The sequence below is a fragment of the Ambystoma mexicanum genome, chromosome 3p, assembly GCF_040938575.1.
Source record: "Ambystoma mexicanum isolate Mex_15411 chromosome 3p, UKY_AmexF1_1, whole genome shotgun sequence".
Taxonomy (NCBI): domain Eukaryota; kingdom Metazoa; phylum Chordata; class Amphibia; order Caudata; family Ambystomatidae; genus Ambystoma; species Ambystoma mexicanum.
In genome coordinates, this window is record NC_090925.1 from 29,315,216 (window position 1) to 29,342,810 (window position 27,595).

Here is a 27,595-nt window from a genome sequence, read left to right on the forward strand (position 1 = left end):
AGTACAGCTGGTGAGTCGAGGGGAGTGTAGATAAGAAACCGAACTGTGTTGAGTAGCCAAAGGCTAAGTTTAACTTTGAAAACCAAAAGGATACTATTAAAGGAGGAGGGGGAAAACCAGATACAGAGTAGTCCGGCACTACGTGGGTGGTCACACAGGAAACTCTGGGTGATTACCCAACGCTAAAGAATACCATTACCAGAAGGCCTTGGGAAGAGGCAAAGAACGGTCCGAGTGGTCTTGTAAAATCCTCTGTACCGTCGAAAGTTTTTGACCGACAGAGAATTGTGAAAGCTAAGGGAAGTGAATCCTGCATGATGAAAATGAATATATGAACTGTGTTTCGTGAAAATTGGCAAGAGTAAACCCAGCAGAGGGAAGCCGACCATCTAGACTAGTGTGTGGAATGAAGTGAACCTGACCACGGGGTGTATAAAGTGAATAATCTGTTGCAAAACCGTATCCTGAAAACGCTTTGGCCGGTACTGTAACTATTTTGTCTCCCTAACTGTGTTTGCCTGTATGATAACTAATTATGCAACGAATCCTGCTTGTATTGTAACCAGATAAGTACTCCTATGTAACCTACGCCGCGATACCTCCGGGTTTGGGCATGTAACAAATGCTATAAATAAATAAACAGGTGGCGAGAGTGAACCCGGCAGAGGGAGGCCGACACCCAAGGGAAAGACCGAAAGCCTGTTTAAAAAGACATTACGATTTGTGAAAGCTAGAAGCATTGCAAGACAAGTGGAAGGAAAGGGTCCCCCCTTGTCATCTGGGGTCAGAGCCCAGCTGAGGGAGATCCAGGGGGGTGCAAAGTTATCACCGAAGGTTCACTGAGAAAGGCACTGTCTTGTTTTGTTGAATACGACTTCTGAGGGGGCTGTGCCCAGAAGAGGGGGGACCCAGGGGTGAAGCCATCACCAAATGTGTTTGTAGAACAGAACTTTGTGTTTGTTTGTTGAGCATCAGGCCTCGAAGGCAAAATACTTCATTACAAAGAGACAGCTCATTACGAAACTTTTAGCTCGTGCTGAGAAGGCTTGAGCGTGTAAGTCACACCTTGTCGTGTGCTAAACACCTGGGAAGGGAGACCTCGAGGCAATCCCATCCCAACCTCTTATTTGGGAACACTTTTCTTCTTTGTTTAGAATATCCTACCCCACACTCTTTCTGTAATTAATTTTAAGGAATTTGCAATCATTCTTTTTTTTTAGTATAGGCTTTTTACTTTGACAAGACACCACATGGACTGCTTTATATTTCATTTGATGGTTGATGCTTGCTCCCATCTCAGGTTTAGGTTTGGTGTTTTATAAAATAAAATAGTTAAATAAAACACCCTTGTAATGTAATCGCTTATGTCCGTCTTTTCTGTTGTCACCATGAGTTTCTTACCGTGAGCTTGTGTCCTGCATCGTCTGTGTGGTGCAGTGTAACTGGGGTATCGGGAGGTTCTCGCCTCGGCTTTCCTCAGACTCTCGTCGGCTACAACGGTGTCTTAGTGCTGACACATCTCTAAGGTGGTAAATGAACCGGGTCTGCTTGGAAAGGACTGTAGAGTTAAGCATGCAATATATGGAAACATCGGCTTGGAGGACTATCCACAGAAGTGTACCGGGGGTGCTACAATGACAGAGGGAAAGGGGCATGTGTGAACTGTAGCTGGCCCTTCTCAGAGAGCAATCGGAGTAAGAAACTGGACTTTGTATATGGTGTCTCTCACCTCTTGACTTCATGATAAGTGACATAAGTGCTTGGGGGCCACCAATGGGATATCTCAGAAGAGCTGGGTGCTTCCCCCCACGCCAGTGGATTGCTGGCACAGAGGAAGTATGGTGAGGATCCCTGGGTCACCGTCACTTGCTGCCTTTTGCTATGTAGAGGACAATTCTAAAACACCCTACTTTTTCCCCTATCCCCAAAAAAGAGCTTGAAGCTCTCGTAGACAGGCCCAAAGTCTGAACAAGAAGAAAACCATGACTTTCCGTTCCATGTATGTAGCGTTAGGAGCACTTCTCAAAACAGTAATCGCAACACCCGCTGGGTCCGAGGAGTCCTTTCCCAACTCCAGCAAGATTCCTGTGAGACCAGGGATGCAGGCTTGATTCAATTTTGCAACTCCATGATTTGTTTTAAACGTTCCACTAGTTCCAAAGACTCATGCATGTGATAATGTTATAAGTGTGCCGCTTTCCAACCAGGGCCCCACGTATGCACAAACTTAACAATTCATTGTGGATGTTCCTTCACCCGGTGACAGTGTTGCAAATTCCCTGTTAACCAGGATTCTTTGGACACTCTGTAATTAAACCGTTTACCATGAAATGTTTACAGCCTGAAAACAGCACAGTGAGGGAACAGGAAACCCGAGACCTGCACAGCCAGTTAGTAGAGAGGGCTAGACACTGGAGAGTAAGTTTGAAAAGGGCAGACAAGCCTGATAAAGGGCTTGGTCTGGCCCCCTCAGCCCAAAGTGAAACCAGCTACAGGCAGGAGCAGCCGCTAATCTGAACCCTTTCCCAACTACACAACACAGCACAGATCCTAAAAAGACCCCCCACCCTCAGCTCAGGGGGGAGCATGGAGAACAGTATCGTAGTAGGAAGAGACCTAGTCGGGAGTGGGTTGTTTGCAGAGATCGATGAGATGGCTGGAGAGTGATACAAGGAGCATTGAGTAGGTTTTGGAGGCAAGGGGTGTGGGGGGGGAAATAAACAGGCACATGGACAAACATCGGGATGGGAAAGCGTCTTGCTGAAGGTGGCCAGATCTCAGGAGGAGCAAGAGAGAGTTTATGATGGGAAGTGGTGGTGAAGGGAAAAGTTAAGGTAAAGAGAGCGGCCACGTACTCTGGTGTTGGGCCCAGGGTTTATGTGGAGAGGATCTCCTGGTTATTCCCACAATGCTTGGCTGAGAAGGCGGGTGTTTGTCGCACTGGACTCAACACCATTAGGAGTAATGCAGAACTTTGCTGGCTGTGCTAGAGGAGTTGGGAATCTTGTGGGCCTTTTGTGACCTGCTTCATGGTTTGAAATTACTTCATTCTACTTGGGGGTGGGGGGGAGACTGCCCAAAGGCAGCAAAGCGAACGGCACTCATTATAGGATTAGATACAAGAGCCTGCTCAGCGTACGCCTTCAAAGTAACTTCCGTTCCGCTCGGCAGACATGGAGCCAGAGGGAATCCAAAATGGACGGCTCCTTGGTTATTCTCCATGCAGGAGATGCTGAAGACCTGCGCCGTTCAACTACACACAGAGCGACTCCCGAGCCAGAAGGAGACATGATGCACGTGTTTTCACCCCCCGAACCAAGGCGCAGAGGCATATTAAAAAAACACATGGATCATGTGTCTTGGTGTTTGGAAAAGGTTTTTTTCTCTCCAGGTTTGGAGGTGGCTGGAGGAAGGAAAGGATGGAGACAGAGGTTGGGAGTGAGAGGAGAAGAACATGGTGGAGAAAAGAATATCTGAGGAAGTGGATGTGAAGGGTGGTATAAAGGAGGTGGTCGGGTAAGGGGTAGCCAGGCAGGAGGAAGCTTCAGGAGGAGTAAAAGAGATGGTGGATTGAATAAGACCGAAGTAGACGGGTGTTCCTGGAGGAACCATGGATGCGATAGACCGATTAGTAGCAAAGAGGTGGTGAAGATGTAAAGACTTGCAATCTGAACAGTCTTTGTGATGGTGAACCAATTTATTTTTCATCCATGCACCCTGATCTTTTCTGTGACAATAACTGCTGAGTGATCATATTCTCAGTGGCTGCTCCTCATGTTTCAAGCCTTTTCTGTTGCATGTCCTTGGTTGGCCGTCTTCCTGCCTCTTTGGGTTGAACATGACCATATAGGGTCCTCCACCTTCAGAGGGTTCCTGCTAAGAAAGCCTGGTAAGAGTCCAGTGTTCCTGAACTGGTTGGAACAGTGAACTGGAACGGTCTTCTCCCAATCCACATCCCAGCCAGACAGCCAGAACGTCTTGTTGCTGGACAGATGACCGGTAGCAGGCAGTCCACCATGGTGTGGCGACGGGAACCTTTTTAAGATGCGAATCACATGGCTCTCAAAGGGGAATATTCTTGTAAAAGAGGAACAACATCAGAAAGTAGTGGCACTAACGAGATGATGAGTCTTTAATGATGTAGATTAGTGTTCTCAACCCTACTCCCAAGGGAGGAGAAGAGGATGGACGGAGGAGGTGCAAGGGAGGGAGGCAGGGAAGGAAGTAGGAAGGGATTTGAATGAAACCTTCAGTGTTTTGATTTCCATTGGAGCAGGTTGTGATTGGTAAATCCTGGAGGTTGTAAGATTGAGAAGGCCCTGAGCTGAAGTGCACACTAGAAATAGTCAGTAGACATTGCCTATCACTAGAGGAGCTTGGGCTAGGGTGGAGGGAGACGCTGCATTACACGGGAGGTTGAGGAACAGGCCAGTGACTTCCATGAGTCTGGTTTCCTGCAATCCATTGTCCGTCAAGTTGTGAAATGTAATGATCCATTCTTGAACCTACCTACTTTAGTCTTGGATTTCTTGAAACCACATGTGGCAATTTATGAAAAATCACTTCCATAATCAAGTTACTATTGATTATGTTTTATTGCGCACACAACAGTGCATTTACCAGCTTCTATATTGTTAACTGTACTACACATCAATAGTCAAGCTCTGTAGTCTAGGCCTAGTTTCTCAACCACTAAACCTACTGAGATTTTGGTCAGACCATGTATTTGTACTGGTCACTAATGTTGGCTTCCTCCACCACCTCCCCATTGGTGGTTCAGAAAAAACCCCTTTCAAGGCTGTCGTGCCATTTCACTCATTTCATCTCCATTAATTTGATCCGATTGTATTCTTAGTTTATACATCTATTTCACTTGACTCCGCTACCCCCAACATGATATTTATGTATTTTCTCATCAAAGTGTCTCACTTCTCCTTTGCACGCCTGTGCCCCACCTTCCTTCTCCCTGTTTCTCATCACTCAGTATGTCCTTCCTGTCCTCTTAGGCACGTCAGATTCTGGACCTGACACCAGTGAAGGAGCTTGTTGGCCTGAAATGGAAGCATTTTGGCCGCCCTTACTTCTGGTTCCTGGCGGCGCTGTACGTGTTGTACATGATCTGTGTTACCATGTGCTGTATTTACCGACCCCTGAAGATGAAAGACCAAGAAATAAATTCATCAAACGGCACAAGGGATATCACAATAGCTGTACAGAAGAGTTTGCAGGTGAATGCGGTGGGCACTTGCATGCTGGTGGGTTGAGATTTTGGCATCTTGAATGACTTTCTTCATCAGTTGGTCCCTCCAGAAAAAACTACTAAAACGTCATTTGCTGAAGTCGAGACACATTCACTTAATGCGGAGGCCATTCACTACTCACATGTTCCAAAAGTGCAAGATTTGTTGGCAAACAGAAACCATGTCCATGCCTATTCATTTGAAATGCAACCACCCGGTTAGACCAGATCCACAGCAGTTTAATGCATCTGATTTATTCAGTGGGTATTGAGTCCAACACTCCCATGCATAGTCCATCGCCAGCACTAGCCAAGCTGTGCATACGAATTAACAAAGGGTTTCTTTATGTTCAGTGAAGAAATTATTTAGCTTGAGTGCCCAAAACTAGAAAATGACCCCCAACTTGGTTTACCATGGTATGGGGCAAAGGGGCTCACCCTTGTTGATGATGAGAAATGTTATTTTGATCGTAAGATAATGGATGCCTCAAATGGGGGTAGAGGGCAGGGGAGGACACCCACCTACAAGGGTTTTTAGAATCTTGTTTCAGACATTTGCGGAGCTAGTTTTCTAAACAGTGGGTCATTTTCTTTGTGCAGGAGGCATACATCACATATGAGGACGACCTACGACTGGTGGGAGAGCTCATCAGTGTGATCGGAGCTATAGCAATATTGCTCTTGGAGGTAAGGTGGTCTCACTTGTATATTGTTCATTGGGGTTTATCTGATGCACTGCATCCTAAGCAAATTGCTTCAGAGTACAGATTGAAAACTGGTAGGTAGGTAGGTGGGTGGGTGTGGGGGGGGGATAGGATGATTGACAATGTGTTAACTTTTGATTTAACTCCTGTTAGATTCCAGATATACTTCGAGTTGGTGCTACCAGTTACTTCGGACAGACTGTGCTTGGAGGTCCCTTCCACATTATGATGTAAGACCCTACATTTATTTTTGTATGTTTCTATATTTTTAGGATTTAGAATTTGTCTGGTTTTTTAGTGCAAACAATTTAACAATCTAGTTAATAGATTTTGTACATTATCCCGACGACTCGCATTTCTCCTCCTTTGCTGAAGTCCATTGGCTACTGTATGCAGCTGCCCTTTCTAGGGGTGACTGACTGTGAAGAATCTCAAAAGGGCCACTCTGCATAACGCTCTGCACCTCTCCCCTGGAGACTTGAAGATGCAATGTGTAAACTCTTATCAAAATTCAAACATAGCTTTGGTTCCTCAACCAAAGTCAGACTGGCAGTTTTGCCGGAATTTTTCATAATGACATCCACAAATCACCACAGTGTATCCTTGTACGGGCAAGTGCCAAAAGCCCCGTTAACTGCTCATGATCCACACTAAATCCAGACATTGCCTCGCTTACCCCCAAAGATTCGCTGGGTTCCTGTCTTCATCAGCATTTTTTGAAGCGGCACTCAAGGTGCCCCGCTCCTTCACCTCCCCTCTGCCACAGAGCCTCTCTCCTATAGCAGGGCTCCTCGCTGCGATCAAAGCCAATGCCTAGAAATGGGAACAAGCCAGAGCCAATCTTGCATTGACTTCGTTTTTGGTTAAGTCTTTGTATTCCAGGGTTTGAGTTGGAAAACGCCTACAAGAACTACGGGAAGAATATGAAAATATTAAAGTGTAGAGCTGTAGGACAGTGTAAAGTATAGGACAATGGAAAGTGGCTCTTATCCAGGTGCTACCCACATATCTGGATTTCATCCAAAAGCAAGTCCCAAATCACAATCGTCTAAGTCTGTCCATTCAGGGAAAGATGTTTAGGTGATCATTCTCATCTCCCACAAAGTTTGATGGAAAATCTGTGAATAAGGTTTCGTTTAAGGGAATATAATAAATGGCTTTTTAGGTCACCAAGATGCACACAAGTCTATATGTGCAGTAACATTTTAGGCAAAATGACAAACCTTCCTATAGAAAAAAAAAAATGTTTTAGGGAACGTACAGTTCAAGAATTAAATGTAAAATGCTCTATTGCTTCAAAGTTCACAATTTAACGTGTTCCTCCTAAGCCACGTTATCTGAAAATTTGAAAACAGAGGAATTTCCTCTAGGAAGCAAATCAAATTCCCACCTGCGGTTCGTCGTTGTGAGTCGTACAAGAATAAAAAGGCAATCAGTTTCTCAATTGAATCAACTCTTTAAATCGTTGCGTACGCTCTCCTGCTGGAGCCCGAATGAGGTGCTCGTCAGGGAAACCCCATTAGCATTTGGGGACATTCAGCAACTCTGGAATCTTCATCTGCGAAAATAAGTCACAATTTTGTAATGAGCTACTTTTAGGAGTCAGCGAAAGGAGCTCAAGAGAAGACTAGAATACAAATGGACCATGCAAATCTATAGAGGCGTAAAGTCTGTGGTTTTTGGCACACCAACACCTCTCCTCTAATCCATCTCCTCCGGTCCTAGGAGCCATTCCAGGTCCTGACAATGCTGTCTGCAATCTTCAAATTCTCTTTGACAGGTAATCCCTCTGAAATCAGATTATCCATTCGCACCCGGAGAAGGCGCTCGGCCAATCGGGTTCCTGGAACAGCGGGGGAGAATACACAATCCCGGCCCGCTGTTCCAGCCACCAGAGACCCTTCCCTGGGTAGCGCCTTTTTTTTCCTAACGTGGGGAGGAAACAGGCAGTCTCTCTCTGTTGCCTCCCCTCGTTAGAAAGTCCCAAATCCCCCCCCCCCCATCAGCTTACCTGTATGACCGGAACCTTGCGCACTAGTCCGATGCTCCTCTCGTCTGGCTGCTGCCATTGAAATAGAAAAGGGACTATGTCCCTTATTGGATGATGGTGCCCATTTTGGAAGATGTTTTCCATGGCTGCTGTCATCCAAAAAGGGACCTAGTCCCTTTTCCATTTCAATTGCGACTACCTTTTTTTTTTTTGCATTATTTTTTTCTCTGACAGGAGATTGGGTCACGCAGAGCTGATCTCCTCTTGGATGAAAAAAATAAATCCGCACCCCAGTAACTCTCGGGGTTTGAATTGCTTTCATGCCCCGGCTGGGGGGGGCATCCATGGGCTTTAATGGCCTGCAGGCCAAACGGAGGCCCTCGCTTTGCTCGGGGCTACCAAAACTCTGGCTGGCCGACCATAAAAGCCCATATACGCCCCCCCACCAAAGCCGGGGATTCAAAGCTATTTTCTGTCAAATCCTGCAACTTCCTACTCAAATCATTGCACACATCACATTTTGCATCTCGTTGTCTTGCTGAGCGCCCTACCCTTTAGGCATAATTCTCCCTTGAAAGGCTATGCTAACTCCCTCTATTGGCCTCCCGCACTCACCCGAGGCCATACTTCAGTCCATTCAAAACACAATTGCCAGGCACTCCTTTTAACGTTCACCTGCACGGTCCCACTTCAGGCTCTTTCCACCTGCGCTATCTGAGGGACTCTTCCAGGAGGAAGTATAAATTGGTCTTGCTCTCAATGCTTTGCACAAGCAACTTCACCTACATCATCGGCACCATGCTATGATGTAGGTGACAATTGACACCCCTTGTTCCCTCCAATCCTTGGGTTCCCCAAGCATCACTTGGCAGGTGAGGATTTGCAGGCAAGGGTCCCACTCTTGGAACAGCTTGCTTCTACAGCTGCACCAAGAACAGAACCATCACAAGTTCCATCACCCTCCCAAGATCTATCTGTTGGGCACGCATCTTACATTCAACTTAATTGCCTGCTCATGTGTACCCCTCCTCCACCGCCCAAAGTTTTTCGCTCTTGGTCCACTTGCATCTTGCCAACCTCATTCACACTGAAGCAAATTATTGGTTCCTTGGGTTCACGTTAACTAGCGTTCAATCGATCAACCTGTGAGAAGTTGAAGGGAATACCTTAGCGTGTAACCCTCACAGTGATGCTTTTCCTCAGATGTTTCCTTGTTCTCCATGCAGAATCAGCTTTGCTTTGATGGTCCTGATCACGCTGGTCCTGCGCATCACCAGCACGGAGGGAGAGGTGGTGCCCATGTCCTTCGCTGTCGTTCTGGGCTGGTGCTACGTCATGTACTTCACACGCGGGTTCCAGATGCTCGGCCCCTTCACCATCATGATCCAGAAAGTAAGCGAATGGCTGTGGGGTTTGGGGGGTGCAGGCTGTGTGCTGTACCGCAATGAGGCAACAAGGTGGGACAAGGAGTGCTGGCGGAGGAGGGTGGAGCTGGAAGGCACCTAACCGGGGATAATCAGCGTCTTCTGTAGGGTACCAGGGATTGTCCTGCTATCCAGCATCTGCTGATTATTAGAACTGCTTTATTTCTGACCCATATTTTGAGATGTAGCAAGAGAAGGGTTGTGTTAGGTTTGGGAGGGTGGCTCAGGGCGCAACATCTTCGTCTTGGAAATGAGGCTGCTCCGAGCGGCATGAGTTTGATTGTCGATCCAGGCCGCAGTCTGGCATGAAGCGTGTTTTAAACCAATTACATTGCATTTGTTTTTTTTTAAGTGCTGGGGCATTTTTCAATTCTCGATACTGATCACAAAGAGAACATCACCTTGTGCCCTGCTACTCCTAAATGATGACAACCTTGACTAAAAAGGCGTTTTCAATTTGTGTACTTCAAAACCACTAATTCTGGAGAGCAATGCTCCTTGCATAGCTCCTTTGACCGTTTGTTCACATCCCTATCAAAGGTTATCCCCCCCTCTTGTGCCAGCATCTCGAATTTCCTAAATACAGCCATTTACTGCCTCTCTGAGTTTCCTGGTTACTCAAGAGATACGCACACTCTTAGATGAACTCCATACTTTGTTTACACTTCCTTTACTTTGTTCTCTCTTCTACTCTGCTCGATGCTCTCATCTGCGATACTGGGCCTCTTTATGGAATATGTTCCTGCAATGACACCCCCCATTTACCAGCAGAAACATGAAGCCATATTTCTTTCCTAATTGAATCTCCGTTTCAGCCATGCCTTTTCTTCTCACTTAGATCTCCTTTGCAGGCCATCTCCAAATCCTTCTCGCATGAACGTTGCAATGCTGGTGGAGTAGCAATCCAGGTTTCTGGTAGGGTATTCATGCACCCATCAGTGCTTGAAGGACGTTCCCTGCTGATGGTTTTATTATGACCAGACTCCATCTCTGCATGGAGCAATCCAAAAGCTGGGGAATCTTGGAAAGTCAACATTACTAGCACATGGACGTCGTTATTGACCTCCTGTCAGCCAATCGGAATCTGCAGAATGCAGTCAATAAATACTACATTATGAACATTCTGGCTTCAAAAGCAGCCAGGGAAAGCATGCAAATTCCAAGCAAGGCGTTTTTCCAATAAGACCCTTCCTGAATGGGAGGAGGTTTTCTTTATTTATTATTTTTTTTTTGCTGCAACATTCTATTTAACAAAATAGAGAAGGCTAAATTATTGGAAAATGCTTTCACATTCTTATTGTTTACTTTTTAATTACTCCTAATGAATGCTCCCGTTAACCCCGTTCAATTTGAATTACCTTTGCAATTTAAATGATTAACTGATGAAGGCAATCTTATTGAACTACTACAAAATAAAAACTCATGTAATTTACTAGGTTTGTCTATTTACTTTATTATCTAATAAAGTACATTTTTTACTCGCCTCCAAAACATGTATTGGTATCACATAGAGGTCAGATGAGGTCATTATTGGTTGGATAATGACCCATCCCCAGCTTATGGCTTGAGGCGAAAGGGTATATTAAAAAAAAAAACAAAAGCCTCTGGCAGTAGTGAACAAAAAAGGGCGATCAGACAGAGATGTTTGAAGGATGATTAGAACACAGATGCAGAGGGTGCAGGAGTAGAAGCTCGCCCCATCCCGACCTGTGTACAGTCACTTCGACTGTGCCTGTTTAAGGCTATCCTGGATCTAATCTTTCCTATAAACCTCTAGCCCTACACTTCTTGAATTCTGACAGCTTATGACAGATGCCAATCACCACTGGAAAGTTCTCGACCACTGTTTTTTTTTTTTTCTCTCCCAAGCCAGTACTTGTATAAATGGGATATGGCTATGCTGGGGCGACCACTATGGCATACATCCACTGTACCATGGACATGTGGTCAAGTGCTTGTAGAATTGCATGCATGGTCATCACAGCACGCGTGTGGCTTTTCGGCTCTATACCAGCCAAGAGGTGTGAGTAATGCATGGGACAGCAGCTGTATGTGGTTCAGCAGTAGGGAACTTTGTACATGCAAGGCTTTCAGGCAGAAGGCACAGGGGAGTTGGCATCTGGGATAAGGTGAAGGCATGGTGGCTATAGGGGCTTTGCTGCAACAGGCCCTGGTTCATGTGGTCGTGCTTCCTTCTGGATCGGCAAGACAATACATATCCCTGCTTTGTGCAAGTCCTTCGCTTCGTGGTCACTCGCATGCTTTATCAGTCTGTGGAACAACTGGTTGAAATGTGTTGCGCTCACCTGGTTGCAGCGCACAAAGTGTAGGGATCTCTCAGGAGAATGGGGATATGCGCTCCAATTGAAATATACAATACAGTGTACACCTTTTATGCTGGCGGAAGTGCTGCGCGACACACCTCCTAACAGAACTTCAAATGGTGAGTACAGGGGCAGTACGGCAACAAGGGAAATGCTGTAACTAGAGGAAGGCCCCTGAACATTTACAACCTCCAGCTCCAGCGTTGTACCTAATCTCAGGAATCGATCTGGAGTCACAAAAAATGAAGGAGCACTCCCCAGTAATAACAGAGTAACCTAACACCAACACTAAATATCTACGGGAATTAGACTTACTAGTCAAAGCCACAAGATCTTGAATTCAGTGATACAAAACCCTTGCGAGAACGCTGTAGCGTCTTCATTGAGAGCCTTTTGTATTTCTTGACATCTCATCACGGTTAGCACGCTACGTGCTGATGTGTGCGGGCGCCCTGCGTGCCTGCTCTGTGATTGGCTAGGAGGAGCATCCTTGGCTGTTTCTTGGCAACCACCCGCTCGCGCACAGCCCTCTCCTCCGTACCAGACGATAAGCATCTGAGTAGTAACGGGGCAAGGCATGGAGTGTGCACGCAGGTGCTGGACAGTACTTAACAAAATGGCTCAAAAGGTCACCTCATATTTCAGCTGGGTTTACCATGGCAAAAATTCACTGCACCCAATGCATGAGTATTATAAACTCTGTTTGGTGGTCATTCATGCTGGCACTCACACACAGACCTGATGTGGAGTCATACGTTGATCCAGGAAGCTTTATTGTATAGAATGTACATTATATACACCATCCAGTTGCTCTTGCACCATGTACATTGACATGAGGTACAGGACAGGGACAAGGAGGGGTATTGGACTTGCATACATAGGAGAGGAAACCCACCGGCCATCCTAACATCCCAGCTCAGGCCCCCAACTGACACACTCATTCACTCAACATTCTCCTGAGCTGCATTCATACATCAACATTCTGACCACAAGCACTCCAGGCCAGTGACATCACATGACAAGACTACACTACAACATCTCCCTTGCATACCCTGACAGAAACCACAACAAGGTGCTCCGCAAGTTGCCACCGCACAACACGAGGCATCCGTGGCCATCCCTTAGTGCTACCATAACATATGACTGCAACATGTGGGGCTTTTCTGACTGTTAGTGGCAGCTTCTGTCTAAAGTCTGCTCTGCCCTATGGCCTTTGATAAACCACGTATGGATTAGTCGTCGCAATGCAGCTCTCAGCAAGGTTCTCTCATCTGGAGTACCTGCTCGAGCCGGACCGGGCCAACGTGGCGAGGGCCTGTGCCCTGTCAGGTGATGTGGAACAGCTGATGAGGGATCTGCTTTCAGCCTTGCATCATGACACACGGGTAGTTCAATTTACAGGAAATATGGAGTGCCCCATGGCTCCCATTATGGACCCTTGTTTCAAAGTTAAAGCGGACACTTTATATCTGCCTGTGTCAGAAGAGGGAGACTCCCACCAAACGTCATAAGTAGGAGACTCTGCAAACCTGAAACAATGCTTTGCTTCAGCGCTTGTAACATCAATTGGAGAAAACGTAAGCAGCCGCAAGAGCACCAACCAGCTCAAAGTTTGTCCACTACACTGGAAACGCCAAGCTCATGCCATCATAACGGACACATGTTGAAAGCCTTGTGAACAGGGAAAAAGCAGCCCATGTGGAGGAGATACTGTGGGGTCACTCTGCTCAGTGGCTCTGACACCTTCAATATAGACGGGGCATCAACCGGTCCAGATGGAGGACCATCAACTGCACAGAACTTGCTATCCCCCCCCCCCACTGGACGCGCCGTCTGTGGGAAGTGATGGTGACCCCAGTACAGTATTAGTTCTGAAAGTGGTCAGTCTGTCCAGCGGCACTGTTGCAAGTTCCTGTTGTTGGCTGTGCTCTGTGCTCCCACCCACACAAGTATAGTCTTTATTGTTGCAGTTGGGGATATTGAACTACTGGAGAGGCCTTGCAGTGACACAGGAACAATTGACAATAAACCTGATCAGTCCCTTTTAGATTTTTGTTTTATTTATTTATAACGTGCCTGGAACCCGCAGGCATCAGGGCGCACAAACACGAGGGGACAAACGTATAAGAACGGGACTCCACAGGAAGAAAACACCACTAGGAATAGGGAGACTAAAGATCAGAGTGTTCAAGGATCTCTGAAAAGTTATATTTATTTTGCAAGCGTAGGACCCTTGGCAGGGTGTTCCAGTATTGTGCAGCCAGACAGGGAACCGCTCTACCCAGTCCTCTGGCCCTTCTGGCCTTTTAGGCCAGACCCGTATTTGTGGAATGTAGAGTACGTTTAGCCTCATGTCAGCTACTAAAAAGGCAGTATTCAACTGGATCCGAGCATGGACCTGGAGCCAATGTAATGATTTGCCTAGCGGCAGTAATGTGCTTGTGTCGTCGAATTCCTTTAACAACGCTGACCGCATCTGTCACGATGCCCGCTCCCGGGGAGCCGGCTCAGGCCCTGCGTCCCCGAAAGCGGACATCAAGTCCCCGGGGAAGGTCCCAGCAACCGCTTATAGGGGCCCTTTGGACAGCGTCCTGGCGCCATAGGCGCCAGGCTCATTATGAAAGTGTTTGGGTGCACTTACCTGATGCAGACCATGCTGCAGAACCCCGGCGTCCTTGAGGCCTGAAAGGAACTAATTTACCTGTGGGACTCATTTACCACCCGGGCGTGGTCGGGGAAGGATACATACCTGATTGGAGGAAGGACACATTCTAGGAACTTCTTCCAAGGCTATTTAAACCACACCCGATCAGCCACACGTGCTTCGCGTTGTTCTGCATCTAGCAGCTGGACGCTCACCGTGTCTGCTCCTGCATCTTGACTTCTGCCACACCTGCCAGCATCCTGAATCACCTGCAAAGGAAGGGAACAAGAGAACAGAAGAAGGAAAAGGCCTCACCTGCTAAATCTGCATCCCAGAGACATTTCGCCGACAATCCTGAAAAGGAAGACATTTATTTTTAAAAGCACATCGCATCGATCGCTGCAGCGCCGCATTCTACTCACCTTTACAGGGCGCCTCCATGTTCAGCAGCGACCATCCGGATTCGCAGTCGCGCCCCCGCGCCTAGGGAGAAAAAGACAACAACAAAGGTGAGAGAAAGAAGGGAAAAGGGAAGCTAAAACTCCATGTCAAGACTTACCTGTTGGGTCATTCCCTTTTCATTTCGGGTCCACACCGCATCCAGGCATTTTCGGACCCTGGCCCCTAAGGGGAAAAAGTCATCAGCGTTAATGAGTGAATGAAAAGACATTACCAAAACACTCATTAAAGACTTACCTGATTTCCACAAGGATTTCACCACTCACCTCGGGTCGGTGCCTGTTCCCCGGCATTCCGTACCCCGGCCCCTATAGGGAAAAAGACACTAGCATTAGAACATTAATGCATGGAACCACTTATAGAAAAACTTACCTGGAAGCCAAGCAAGTTTGGTTCTCACCCATCCGAAAATCCAGTGACGTAACTGGATACCAACGCACCCCTGCATCAGAAGCAGGATGGAGAGCTCGTCCTTCCAGACCCTAAGGTGAGACGCTACGGGGAAGCACAGAATGGTTTTGAGGAGGGTGAGAGGGGTAAGTGGGAGGCCGATTGCATTACCCCGCAGACAGTTAACCCCCTATTCTCACCTACAGAAGGATACTTCTGCGAGTCAGACAAGCCAGATCTGGGGCCCGGTCTAGTCCGTCTTCCGAACCCTGCGCATCTCCTTAGACGAGGACACAGCAGCGCGAACCAGGCCAGCGCCCCCGTGGGAGTCAGGTGAGCGTTACAGAACGCGAAGCCTTCCTAAAAATTCCCACCCAGGCGCTATGGAAACTTCTGAGACTGATCAGTTGGCCCAATTACTGGGGGAATTACGGGCCGAAGTACATGCCGCTCGTCAAGAGACTAATGCCCTCAAGAGGGAATTAATAATATCAAAGGAAAGAACTGATGACCTGGCCAGACAGCTTTTGCAAGGTCAAGCTGGACAAACTCCTCTACCCTGTTCCGGAGGGAACCCCGCTCCTGTGGTTCCCAGTAACCCTGTGCAGATTAATCTATCTGGAAACATGCCGCTGGCCCCACCTGAACGCTTTGCTGGGGACCCCAAACGATTTGCCGATTCATGAATCAGTGTCGTTTGCACTTCCTATGCAGACCTGGGGCCTTCCCTAATGATCAGACCAAAGTAGCCTTTGTATTGTCATATCTCCGCTGCGCTGCCGATTGGTCAGTTCCACTGGTTACTCAAGATGACCCGATTCTCCGTGATTTTCAAGGATTTCAAGCAAGCATGGAAAGGTTATTTGCTCGACACTCTCCGGGGCAGGCTCTGGATGACGAACTTCTCTCCCTGCGACAGGGCAATCAGGACCTCCTATCCTATATTGCAACCTTTAATAGACTAATTGTGGAAACGGGATGGCCAGAGGATAAAAGAGTCACATTATTTTATCGAGGTCTACGCGGAGAACTTAAAGATGTCTTGGCCCAAGTTGTAAATCCGCCCCAAGAATGCACAGAATATATAGACTTAGTGGTCCAATTGGATCACAGACTTCAAAACAGAAAAACAGATCGGTCCAGGTTTGAGACCCGGGTGTTGGTCAAGACCCATGCTAACCCCAAGGGAGTTGATGTCTCTGAGCCTATGCAAATTGGAGGGGTTAAAGAACCCTTAACTCAAAAGGAACGTGAAAGGAGGCGGCAGTTAAAATGATGTCTTTTTTGTGGGAACTCTGGACACTTTCTACGAGATTGCCCGGCAAAACCGCCCCGAAAAGCGGTAGGAGCCGCTGATAAAAACCATGAAGACTCTGTTTCGGGAAACGACACAGCCCGACAAGCGTAGGGGTCCCCTTGCCAAGCTTGAAAACTAACTCTCAGACCTCGCATTTCATTATGCCAATGGTTCTCCTAGATCCAGAAAAGCCTAAGCGGTTGCATGCAATAAAGGCATACATCGATAGTGGGGCTATTGGAAACTATGTGGATCATGAATTGGTCTCTAGGATTAACCTCCCTCTCCGTCCTAAAACCAGCAAAGATGTCATCACCACAGTCGATGGAACTGAAATTGCCTCTGGACCGGTAACACATTCCACTACTGAGGTGACTCTTATTGGTCCTGACGGCCATCGGGAGGCAGTTGTGTTTGATGTAATCAAGGCTCCACAGTTTCAGGGTATTCTTGGAATTCCTTGGTTAGAGACACATAATCCTCGAATTGATTGGCTAGCTAAGAGAATAACCTTCCCGGATTGTGCACAAACCTGCTACCCAGAAAACCTGAAGATTAATCTAGCATCTGTAACCTCTGCCTCCATGCAATTACCTCCGGAATACCAGGACTTTCAAGACGTCTTCCAAAAGGAACAGGCCAACAAGTTACCTCCTCACCGATCGTACGATTGCCAAATCGATCTGGTGCCCGGTGCACAACCCCCTTGTAGCAGGATTTATGCCCTTACCGAACCTGAGAACCTGCATTTGAGACAATATTTGGATCAATACCTCGCCAATGGTTTTATTCGCCCGTCAAAGTCCCCGGCATCCTCGGCTTTGTTCTTCGTGCCTAAAAAAGAAGGCAACCTTAGAACTTGTATCGATTACCGCGCATTGAACCAGATAACGGTTAAAAACCATTATCCTCTGCCTCTGATTCCTGAACTCCTTGACCAGGTGAAGGACGCTTGCATATACACCAAGTTAGATCTCCGGGGGGCATATCATCTGGTGCGAGTAAAAGAAGGCGACAAATGGAAAACAGCCTTCCGTACAAAATATGGATTATTCGAATACCAGGTAATGCCTTTCGGGTTGTGCAATGCGCCTGCTGCCTTCCAATTCTTCATGAATGATGTCCTTCGGGAACTCATCAATGTTTGTGTTGTCGTCTATATCGATGACATTCTAGTGTACTCCTCTTCGGAATCTGATCACAGAAAACACGTTAGGGCAGTTCTGGATAAACTGCGCCAACACAAACTATTTGCTAAACTGGAGAAATGTGTTTTCCATACCACAGAAGTTGAGTTTCTCGGTTTCATCCTGACACCCAAAGGAGTCCGAATGGACTCAAGAAAACTGGATGCCATCCTCAAATGGCCATCACCTAGATCTGTAAAAGGGGTTCAAAGCATGCTCGGCTTTGCCAATTTCTATCGCAGGTTTATCCCGGAATTTTCACGCATAGTACAACCCATTACTGCACTCTTGAGGAAAAATAAACGTTTTGAATGGTCTGAAGAAACCGAGCAGGCCTTCCAGGATTTAAAAGCTAAGTTTACCTCTGCACCTATATTGAAACACCCACGTCCAGATCTCCCGTATGTCGTCGAAACTGACGCATCCAGTCTAGCCATGGGAGCAGTTCTGTCTCAAAGAGATCCTGAAACCAACCAACTGCATCCCGTAGCATTTTGGTCCAGAAAATTCTCGGCACCAGAGATTAATTACGCAATCACTGACAAAGAACTGTTAGCCATAAAGTTTGCTTTTAAAGCCTGGCGGCATTACCTGCTTGGCGCTGGACATACCATCACGGTGATCACTGATCACCGGAATTTACAGTATTTGAAAACCGCCAAGGCTCAGTCATCACGGCAGCTCCGATGGGCTTTGTTTTTCGCTGAATTTGATTTTGTGATTACCTATCGACCTGGCTGCAAGAACGGCAAAGCAGACGCCTTATCCCGAATTGGAATGGGAGAATCTGATACAAACTCAGAACCAGTACCAATAATTCCCGAACAGAGAATTCTAGGTATGACTTCGTTACAGACGCTTGAAGACATTCAAGTCCGAGTGAAACAACTCCTGGACCCTACAACCTTACAGGAATGGATACAAAAGGGATCAGACTTTACCATAGATAATGGTTTACCTTATTACCAAGGACGCTTATTCCTGCCGCACAAGGATTTACACAAACTAGTTATTTCAGGTTATCATGATACATTAATAGAGGGACACCCCGTTATTGCCAAGACAATGGAAAAGGTGAAACGACAATTCTGGTGGCCCTCTTGGCGAAAAGATGTTAAATCTTTTGTGATGTCCTGTGGTGTTTGCGCCCAAAATAAAGGTCAAAAGAAAAGACCAGCCGGTCTCCTTCAACCTCTAGACATACCGCCAGCACCCTGGCACACCCTATCAATGGATTTTATTACGGACTTGTCTCTTTGTTCGGGATACAATACCATTCTGGTAATTGTGGATTTGTTTTCCAAAATGGCCCACTTCATTCCTTTGAAAGGTTTACCTTCAGCTTCTGTCCTAGCCAAAGAATTCCTCGAAAATATTGTTCGGCTACATGGATTCCCATCTATACTAATCTCTGACCGGGGAAGCCAATTCATTTCCCACTTCTGGCACAAATGTTGTCAAATGGCACAAATTGACGTAAGATTATCGACCAGTCACCACCCTCAGACCGATGGTCAGACCGAGAGGACAAATCAGACCCTTGAGCACTACTTACGGTGTATGTTACAGCAATCTGAAAGCAACTGGAAAGACATTCTTTGGATAGCCGAATACGCATATAATAATTCGGTACACTCTGGAACTGGCCATAGTCCTTTTTATACCTTGTTTGGACATCACCCTCGAACCTCAAACCTCGACTCACCTCAGAACCTCGGAGTGCCCGAAGTAGAACATCTGCATTCTACCATTACCCAAGCCTTCAAAGAGGCAACCACACATTTACAACAAGCCAAGAGAAAATACAAGGAGAATGCTGACCTACATCGGAGTGAAGCACCTCCGTATCAGATTGGGGATCAAGTGTGGTTAGCTACCAGACATTTACCGCTCAAAGGGCCTCGAACTTTTAACCCAAAATATCTGGGACCTTATTCTATTACGGCAATAATTAACCCAGTAGCGGTTAAACTTGATTTACCTAGCTAATATGCGAATTCACCCTGTTTTTCATGTGTCACTTCTGAAACCAGTGGTACCCGGAACCCGACTACTTAAACCTCCAGAACCTATTCAAATAGATGGGGAACCCGAATTCGAAGTGAAGAACATTTTAGATTCAAAAATGTTTAGGTCAAAGCTTTTCTACCTAATTGATTGGAAGGGGTACGGACCTCAGGGGAGGTCGTGGGAACCCAGTGACCATGTGCATGCACCTCGATTAGTCAGGGAATTCCACCGACTCTTCCCAAACAAACCAAAACCCCCGGAGGGAACAACCTTGGGAGGGGCCTTGGGGGGGGGAGTGCTGTCACGATGCCCGCTCCCGGGGAGCCGGCTCAGGCCCTGCGTCCCCGAAAGCGGAGACACCCCGAAGTCCCCGGGGAAGGTCCCAGCAACCCCTTATAGGGGCCCTTTGGACAGCGTCCTGCGCCTATGGCGCCAGGCTCATAGACGACGTCAGGCCTGGCGCCATAGGCGCCAGGCTCATTATGAGAGTGTTTGGGTGCACTTACCTGATGCAGACCATGCTGCAGAACCCTGGCCTCCTTGAGGCCTGAAAGGAACTACTTTACCTGTGGGACTCATTTACCACCCGGGCGTGGTCGGGGAAGGATACATACCTGATTGGAGGAAGGACACATTCTAGGAACTTCTTCCAAGGCTATTTAAACCACACCCGATCAGCCACACGTGCTTCGCGTTGTTCTGCATCTAGCAGCTGGACGCTCACCGTGTCTGCTCCTGCATCTTGACTTCTGCCACACCTGCCAGCATCCTGAATCACCTGCAAAGGAAGGGAACAAGAGAACAGAAGAAGGAAAAGGCCTCACCTGCTAAATCTGCATCCCAGAGACATTTCGCCGACAATCCTGAAAAGGAAGACATTTATTTTTAAAAGCACATCGCATCGATCGCTGCAGCGCCTCATTCTACTCACCTTTACAGGGTGCCTCCTTGCTCAGCAGCGACCATCCGGATTTGCAGTCGCGCCCCCGCGCCTAGGGAGAAAAAGACAAGAACAAAGGTGAGAGAAAGAAGGGAAAAGGGAAGCTAAAACTCCATGTCAAGACTTACCTGTTGGGTCATTCCCTTTTCATTTCGGGTCCACGCCGCATCCAGGCATTTTCGGGCCCCGGCCCCTAAGGGGAAAAAGACATCAGCGTTAATGAGTGAATGAAAAGACATTACCAAAACACTCGTTAAAGACTTACCTGATTTCCACAAGGATTTCACCACTCACCTCGGGTCGGTGCCTGTTCCCCGGCATTCCGTACCCCGGCCCCTATGGGGAAAAAGACACTAGCATTAGAACATTAATGCATGGACACAAGGGGAACCACTTATAGAAAAACTTACCTGGAAGCCAAGCAAGTTTGGTTCTCACCCATCCGAAAATCCAGTGACGTAACTGGATACCAACGCGCCCCTGCATCAGAAGCAGGATGGAGAGCTCGTCCTTCCAGACCCTAAGATGAGACGCTACGGGGAAGCACAGAAGGGTTTTGAGGAGGGTGAGAGGGGTAAGTGGGAGGCCGATTGCATTACCCCGCAGAGAGTTAACCCCCTATTCTCACCTACAGAAGGATACTTCTGCGAGTCAGACAAGCCAGATCTGGGGCCCGGTCCAGTCCGTCTTCCGAACCCTGCGCATCACCTTAGACGAGGACACAGCAGCGCGAACCAGGCCAGCGCCCCCGTGGGAGTCAGGTGAGCGTTACAGCATCATTTTGGAGGGTCTGGAGTCGATGCAGGGAGCTCTTTACTTGCCCTGATCAGCAAAGCATTGCAATAGTCGAGGCGCAAGAGGATTATAGCTCGTGACACTGACTAACAATTTGCCTTGAAAATAAAAGGTTTAATGTTAACAGTTTTCGGTTATATTAGCAGTTTCTGGATATGCAGTTTTACTGAGTTTCGGCACTCATGAGATGAGTCAAGAAGTACGCCCAAAGTTTTCACTTTGTCGGCCACTGGGATGCTACAATTCTTACTATTAAAAGAGAGGTACTCTGATCCTAATCTTGCTCTAGCCTGAGCACTTCCGAATAACAAAAGTACGGTCTTAGCTCGGTATTTTCTGACCTTTCAATGATCCCATAGATGGTGTTGAGATTCTTTGTGTGAACCTCGTTGTTCCCACTGATTTCCGGGTGCAGCTGTATGTCGTCTGCGTAGTTGGTAAATTAAAAAAAAACGGAGATTCTAAAAGACTGCAGAGAGGTCTAATATACAAAATAAACAAAGTTGATGAGCTACCGGCCCCCTGCGGAACACTGCAGATCATAGAAGCGGATTTAGAGGAGGCATTCGGCCAGCACAAAGTTGATTTTTTTTTTTGGACCAAAAATATAGAATCCAACTGGCGGCCTGGGGAGCGCATTTTCCTGGGTTTTTCAAGGAGTATAGAAGACGATCGTGATCAAGCACATCGAACGCCATGAACAGATCGAGAAGGACTAAGAGATCCATTTTCCCCTTGTCCAGGCACTCGAGCATGTTAGTCTGCAAGTCTAATAGTGCTGCCTCTGTACTGTGATGGGCTCTAAACACAAAATGCTTGTGGTGCAATCCCAATTTGACTTTTACGAAATTCTGAAATTGGATGGTAGCCACTTTGTCTAAGACTTTGAGTAGGACGTTTGAGTTGGTAATGCATCTCTAGGATCAAGACCCACTTTCTTCACCAGTGGGGTGATGGACACGACTTTACTTCTGGGACCATGTTCTGATCAGAGGAGGAGTTGACCAATCTCGCAAAGAACGGATTAAACATGTCTTTGTCAAACACTGGCTTGGCAGGGATGATACAATGAGCAGACGCAACAAACGATACCACAAATTACTCTGTCGGGTTGTATCAGGAATATATCTAACTTTATTAAAGGCCTTTTAAGTTAAATGCAAAGTAATCATTCAGCCGTAATAACAATGGCAGCACAGCACCGAAATGATATGGCAATTCCCTTCTGAACAAGAGTGCCAACAGCATCCCCATACACATGTTTCAGCCTTTTTGTGCCTCATCAGTGAGGTGGAGCTAGGCCTCTCTGAGCACAGTGAGCAAGGAGTCCATGTGTAAACTCTGTGACGAATCTAGCAAGCTTGTCACTACTTCCCCCGGGGAAATCTCCCCTCATGTGGCCAGGGAAAGAAAGAAGCTACCTGACTCAGACTCTGGGGGGTGGCCATCTGTGGGAGGACCACATGGCAGAGGACAACCTTTGGGGAGGCGAAGTGAGCACACTGGGTCAGAACAGGTCTTTACCTGCACTCCTTGGTAACACCCATTTACTTTCCCCCCATTCTTGTATGGCATATTGTAGTGTGGATAAACAATTGCCACTATTTGCTGGACACCAACCTTTTGTACATCCTCCCGTCCCTTTTAATAACACTGAAACAAGTACTGGGATCAATAAACGCGGCAAGCCAATGCTGCGTTCTAGCTGGTGGAAGATATTAATAGGTGCCAGGACATTAAAATATGGACCACCTGAACAGAAAGAGAGAGTCAGCCCTCCTGAAACTGCTTGAGACACGAGAGGAAACTGAGCTGCAGACCACAACAAAGAAGCTGGCGGGAACAAAGAAGCAGACGAGATGCGCTCCTAGGCAACAGACAGACAGACAGACAGCAAAGGAGACGGTCAGACTCAGGGACGCCAAAACTGCCAGAGAAGATTGGGATACCTGGGCACTTCAGGGCGGATGCTGTGTGCCGTTAGTAAAGAGCAAAACCCCACACAAGGGAGCTGGGACACTTAACACAGATGGAGACGGGTCAGTGGCTCGACATATGAAAGATATACTTACCTGGATACAGAAGCAAGTAAATGCTAATGAAGAGTGTGACCTTGGGATGTGCACTCGAATACTGAGAGGACTCAAAAAGCCCTGGCAAGAGAGTAAACCAGGCACTCGCAGAGTAAAAAAGCACCCTGGCAGGAGAGTAAACTGGGGATTGGACTAACTGGGCCGAGATCTGTCCCGAAAGTGCTAAGAAAACAGGAGAAGAACCCCCCTCCTTTTTTTCGGGGACCAGATAAAGAACTGTAAAGTCTTGTGCAAACGGAAAAAACCCGAGAGAAGAGCCATCCCCTTCGGGATTGTGAAATGTGTGAGAAGTCACTTGTTGAATAACCAGAAAGACTCTAGGGGAAGGGAAGGCCCTTCTCTAGTGGAACTTCATTCATTTACCTTTTCTGCACCTTAGAGACTTTATATTTGGAACTTTGGAAGGAAGCTATACGTGTTCAGCCAAGAAACATTCCCCATTTCACATTATATTGAGTTTAGTGTGCGAGGGTCCGCTTAGGATTTTGGACACTGGACAGAGCGCTCTTTTTGCTTTAGACATCCTGACACAGACGTTCCTTGGTTTTGTTGAGGCAGGGAAACCCCTCTTACAGTCAGCGATAGGTAGGATTTCCCCAACCCCTCTTTTTCTTTTGATAATAAGTGTTTGATAGACTCGGACACAGTGGCATTTTCAGTGTTTATCTCTTGACTCCTCACAACTCTTAACGTAGCAAACCCGATGAAGGAACCGGAAGCATGTATGGGGCCTTCAGCTACTTTATAAGATAAAAGGGCTCTGATTGTTTGAACAAACTGTATAACTAAACCAGACAGTCGAACCTAGGCTCAGGTTGGACCACAAACCATCGCGAGAGACCGAGAAACCCAAAAGCCCCACCTGGGATTCAAGTGTACCAGAAGCCCATTGAAGTTCGTAGTATGAGACAAATGGCATCAAATATTTGAGGTGCCACAAGGTCACATTTAATGAGCATAGCCTGTTTGCAGAGACTAATGTTCAGCAAAATCAGGTTCCCGTCTTGGAGGTGGCAACTAAAGTTGTGTCTCGTTGAAGAGCACTTCTTTCCTTACCATCGCTGGTTTGCTGGATCCATAATTTCACCTCTACCTCAAAAGGATTCAGAGTTTGCAGGAAATATGGACTGCAAATGTCTGACTCGCTTCTGCAAAACAGCTGTATGTGGTACAGGTGCAGTGCTTTGGTTAACCTATTTTTGAAGGTAAAGCCCAGAAAAAGCCCCAAAACTTGGCAAAGATGGAGCCAGACAGGAAGTAGAAGACTTGTACCATATGCAGTGTTTAACATATGACTAAGGGTCTGCTGACTCTGTTGTTTTTAAACCGGCTGATTACAATGTATTTTCCCTTGAGCGCCCATGTTTCTTGGGTGGGGGTGGGGAGAGTAAGAAAGGGGGAGATCAACCTGGCTGCGGTGTATTGCAGAAGTCCCTATTTAGTTGGCCCTTCAAACTAAACTCTCTGCTGCAAGCCTTCAGTGTGGCTACGTTTCTTGACCTTGTGGATCATCGGGTGACTCAGGGGAGACTGGCAATGAGGCATCTGTGGGCATGATTGTAGGAAGATCTTGAGAAACCGATCCTGGTGCCTGGCATCGGCCCTGGTGGATCTGCTGTGTGGGGCAACCTTATGCCAGCGTTTGCTCCCAAACAACCTTGTTACCACTCTTCCTTGATATGGCGGGTAGCCCACCTGTCTGTCTGGTCTATTGTTGTCCAATACAGCAATGAGAAAGAGAAGGGGGAGAGCCGCTCGATCTCCTAGAAGGTGGGGGGCTTTGCATGCTTTGGGAGACTTTTAGTGCCAACTTGTGGAAGGGTCATGCAGAATGCGACCACAACACCCCTTCAATGCATTGCCTGAAAATGAGGGTCCGTGTTCTGTACAGAGAGGCTGAGCATTTTTGCAGACACCCTCTGCCAGAGGCGTTGCTGGGGGGGGGGGGCCTGGTGAGGTGCCACCAGGGGTCTTTTGGTTGTAGCCCCATATAAAAGCTCAGGGGCTACAACCGAAGTCTAGCTAGTCCCGAGTCAGGACAGTCCAGACATTAGCACAGCCCCAGATCGTTTTGCAGACCTAGCAACAGCCCTGCCCTCCGTAGATGGGTGGCACATCCCGTGGGTGGGAATTACACTAGGAGGTGACACTCCACTTTGCTGTGGGTTCTTTCCTAGGCTAATGTTGGCTTCCAGCTCGATCAGGAAGGCCCTTGACCCTTGGGATGTACTGGCTGTAAGGTGGTACATCGCACTGGTGCATGCATCGGTCCAGTTGTTCCATCCTCTTTTTATTGCAGAGGCTTCAACAATAGCGGATGACCCTGATCTTTGCCACTCGGTGAGGAGTACCATGTACTCTATAACTTACATCAGGCAGTCGGCCATCTGTAAAGGATACTTCTAAGAAGGCTGCGAGTGGCCAGGTCTTGCACGCAAACCTTCCCCACTCACCCCTCCTGGTTAAGATGCCAGGAATTGAAACACTTTGAGGAGTTAGCCTGTTTGCCTTTTGGCTAGACATAAACGCCCCTTATTCTAGAAGATGAGAGATTCTTCTGTCTCCTGTAGGGCCTCTTTCTAACATTCGTGGTAGGAAAACTGCTACTTTCTGTTATGGGTGTTCCGCGTCCTCGCGGATGTCGTGAGCCCCCTCGCACCACAGACTGCACTCGGACACATCCACTTGGTTCGGGCTACCCGGTCGCTCTGTGCAGCCGAGACCGCCCCTTTTTATTTATAGTGCACGCGGCGGAGTGCAACGTCACTCCGCCGCATGCATGCAGCCCTTAGAGGCAGCATCACACTTTCCTTCCTACGGATCCTGCCCCTCCAAGCTCCCTGTGGTCTACCTGCAAACTAAATGTGAACTAAAAAACTAACCCGGCTTGGCTAGTCCAGCTAGCTCAATGTGTTCAAGTGGATAACCCTCATTCTGAGCACTTGGACATTGAGTAGCATGACCTTCACCCCTCATCGGGCCAAGGTTCATGCAGTTGTTGTGCTTCTGTTTACCCCTCCTCCCCCCTCCCCTTAATATCGAGTCATTAACTGGGTAAACTGACCTTTTAATGTAATGTGTGTTGTGTAGTCTAAAAATACAACCATGCCTCGCCTCTCCTACTTGGCTTGGGGACCTCAATTTGACCCTACCCCAGTACCTCCTGTATGCCCCTCTAACCCCTGAACTGCCTTCTGAAGTTTTTCCTCTTTTTCAATATCGACAAGACTCTTCAACTCTGCTTTTCCACCCACTCAACTCCACCACTCGTTTTGGTTTCAAGTCCTAGCTCTTTCACTGTGGAATGAGTTCAAACATTTCTACTAATTCCTCCCCCTTGCCCAGTATACTTAGATGAGTGAAAGTTTGCAGACTGCCCCCCCCCTGCATCTGGCTGCTTGCGGGTGCTTGGTTTGTTGCTCATAGGGTTCAATACATCTATGTGAGCGTGCAAAAGAGTGACAGTGGCAATGGGAACTATGAAATGGGACCCAATGGGAACTAGGAAATGGGACCTCTGAAAGAGGCCCATGGTGGGAGTGCAGGGTTGCAGGTTGTTTTGCCTTGTAAGACCTACGCCGCCCTATACCGCCGCTGACTCCCCTCCGAGAGATCTCTCTCGCTCTCCCTCACCCTCCTTCTCCCTCTCTTCCCCCCACCCATGAGCACATCAACGCTTACGGAACCATTACTAAGCCTTCCTCTTTAGCAGCATCACACTCTCCCTCATCAGCATCTAACCCCAACCCACGTGCTGTAGACAATCGGATGTCCAGCTTTACCGCATGGAGAACACACTGCCTCATTACTCACACAGGAACTGCATACTTCCAGCCTGCAACCATCTACCCCACAGGTTTCACATGTGCTTCTCCTGCTGTCCCACAAATGGCCCCCCGCCCTCCCTCCTTTTTTACTGAGCCACATGTAGCGAGGCCACCAATAGTGCCGGGAGGGCGCTATAAAATACCACTTAACTTTTATGCACGTTATATTAGTTTGATATTATCACTGTGACATTTAAGTACAGGTCAAACAAAGAGGGTTCTGGGAGTCTCTCTACCGGCACGAACACAGCCCATTGGCCTGTTCTTGGGTG

General features: G+C 47.5%; 1 protein-coding gene across 1 annotated transcript in view; it reads left to right on the plus strand.

Moving 5' to 3' along the window:
* The window catches only part of LOC138580094 (transient receptor potential cation channel subfamily V member 6-like), a 409,173-nt gene that overhangs the window by 318,907 nt on the left and 62,671 nt on the right, over positions 1–27,595 (plus strand). Inside the window, exons 8-11 of the mRNA XM_069650372.1 lie at positions 5,007–5,228; positions 5,840–5,926; positions 6,097–6,173; positions 9,160–9,325. Of these exons, the coding sequence (XP_069506473.1) occupies positions 5,007–5,228; positions 5,840–5,926; positions 6,097–6,173; positions 9,160–9,325 (552 nt within the window). The remainder of the gene's footprint in view (positions 1–5,006; positions 5,229–5,839; positions 5,927–6,096; positions 6,174–9,159; positions 9,326–27,595) is intronic.